General features: G+C 36.9%; 1 protein-coding gene across 1 annotated transcript; it reads left to right on the forward strand.

Moving 5' to 3' along the window:
- The first annotated feature begins 676 nt into the window (after nt 1-676).
- On the forward strand, nt 677-1,516 carry LOC121850276 (protein PERCC1). The gene has a single exon (XM_042341174.1). The coding sequence runs from the start codon at nt 677-679 to the stop codon at nt 1,514-1,516; it is 840 nt and encodes a 279-aa protein (XP_042197108.1).
- Nucleotides 1,517-2,387: the final 871 nt, after the last annotated feature.

Consider the following 2,387-nt stretch of genomic DNA (forward strand, 5'->3'; position numbering starts at 1 on the left):
CAGTCGGAGGAGGATATAATCCAGGTAAGAGCTTTGGAACAACTACCACTTTTTATTTTTGCATTTTTTTTTTAGAAAAGGTTCAATCCTGAACCACAAAAAGTAAAGTAAAGCTATCAGCAAACATGAAGATTCAAGGATCGACAGCAACATGAACTGGGGTTTTGGAAAAAAAGTGAATTCAATGAACAGTTCCTAAGAAAATAGGAAATCTGTGGGAAATGGGCGTACATTACAAATGATGGTTTAGAAATAAGATGAAAATCCTTGATTGTTTAATGCGCGTGGATTTAATTTAAAAGAAAAAATGCAGGTGTAAATTGAAGCTCATATAAAAGATTTAGGAATTTATGCCTGGCTTAGTGCGTAGGAAATTATTACTTTCATACATGTAAAATGTTTTGATATTTAAGTAGCGCAAATGCTTCTAATCAAAACGCAGTAGTAACTATTTTATTGTACCAATTACCAGATTAATGATTCAACTTTGGTTGATAATCAACTATTCTGTGCTCAGACAAGGCTTCGACTTGCGGACTATTTAAATTTTGCCCTTAATACCTGACTGATGAGCTGATCTGCCCTGCGCTGTGAAGCATTTACAGTTCTGTGTGTCGTTTTCAAATTGTGTTCAGGGCCTGATACAAGCAAGAAGCCGAAGTGAAATAACAAAACCATGGCAGCAGGTGTGATCAAGAACATGTCAGATTTTAGACTAGTGCCTACTTTTCAGCTTCCTTTTCTAAATCTCAGTGCTCAAGACATGGATTTTCAGGAGACATCCGAAGAAGAGGAAGACATAGAAGATGAGAGCGGCGAGAGGGACATCAATAAATGCCCCGAAAGTGAGCACTGGGACCCCAGGTCCCAGCCGTTCACCACCGTGACAAGTAGCACAGAGATGACATTGCAGCTCCTGAATTTCACCGAGTTAATCAATAGCGACATTCAGAAGTACTTTGGCAGAAAAGCCAAGGAAGATGATCCTGACGCCTGCAATATTTACGAAGACAGATTTTCTGCTGGGAAATCAGGCAGGGAGCTGTACTACGCAGATTTAATAAGAATTGCACAGAACGGAGATCTGGAAGAGGACGACTCCCACGTGCCCTTAACACCTCCCAGAGAAATAGATACACAGACGTTGAAATTGCTCTGCGATAGAGAAAGCATTCAGAAACTGGGACCCCTTGGAGAACTGTTTGAATACGGTTTACGCAAATACATGAAACAGGCGATTTTGAGCAGGAGGAGGGATGGCAAAAGACAAAAGCTCGATCGGAAATACGCCAACATAATCCCGATGCACAAGCGCAGGCTTCCATCATCCTTTTGGAGAGAGCCCATCTCTCCCACCACGTCTGTCTGCATCCTCCACACCAGCACCCCTGACTTCAGTGACCTTTTGGCAAATTGGACTTCAGAATCAAATGGACAAGACCTCCAAGTTACCAGAGAGATCGCAAGTGAAATGAACGGACAGTCACTGGAGTTGGAATCTTATCAGGTGATATAAGGCAAAGTGCAGAATTTCTCAGCAAATGTGTTTTTTTTTTTAGTCCTTGTGCTTTGCACTCTTTTACAGGGTAATGTATATAGCATATGACCGTTCCAAATAAAGTTGTGCAAAACGATTGTAGTTTATGAGGATTTTATCAAATGCATGGTTCAACATCCATTGTTTCAGAGGTTTGGGATAATAACATGTTTCTGAATTCACCTGAATCAAGTTTTCTTTTAAAAATTGTTTAGCTGTATTTTCTCCCAAGACTAGTTATTTATCACCTGTTTATCAATACAAATTTTGCTGCACATTTTTCACATCATATCCTGTGAAATGTCTGGCGATGCAAGTGTTGATGTTATTTTTATGTTACTGAAAAATAAATACATGTTGTAATTAAGTTTTTTTAAATACAATCATATGAAGAAATTTTGGTGAATGGTCTTCAGTTTGTACTTGTGAATGTGATGGTTCTTAATCCGTTGATTTTGTGATTTATTTCAATGGGTGTCTCCTTTTTAAAAAATGATTATGGAATACTAATAATTAAACAGAATCTGTCAAAGTTTAATTAAGAATAACAAGGGAATCGTGCAGCTTCTTTTGCTGTTAAATTTACATTTTACTTTAATATTTAATTGCCAAAGTCAAGGTTTTTTTGCTTTAATCAGTAAAGCTGTAGTAATGTTGTAACATTATTGTTGACTGTAATCAGTATTAATGATTGCTTGTACTATACAAATCATGTTTTTTTTATTAACTGTATTGTAATTGTAAATTGAGAAACTTGCATAAATTTAGTTCTGCAATAATCAATGCTTTCCATTAATGAAGCTGTGGTTACTTTATGTATTTTATTAAGCACTTGAAATCCTTTAGGTAA

This window comes from Callorhinchus milii, unplaced genomic scaffold (assembly GCF_018977255.1).
Source record: "Callorhinchus milii isolate IMCB2004 unplaced genomic scaffold, IMCB_Cmil_1.0 Scaffold16, whole genome shotgun sequence".
NCBI classification, from domain to species: Eukaryota; Metazoa; Chordata; class Chondrichthyes; order Chimaeriformes; family Callorhinchidae; genus Callorhinchus; species Callorhinchus milii.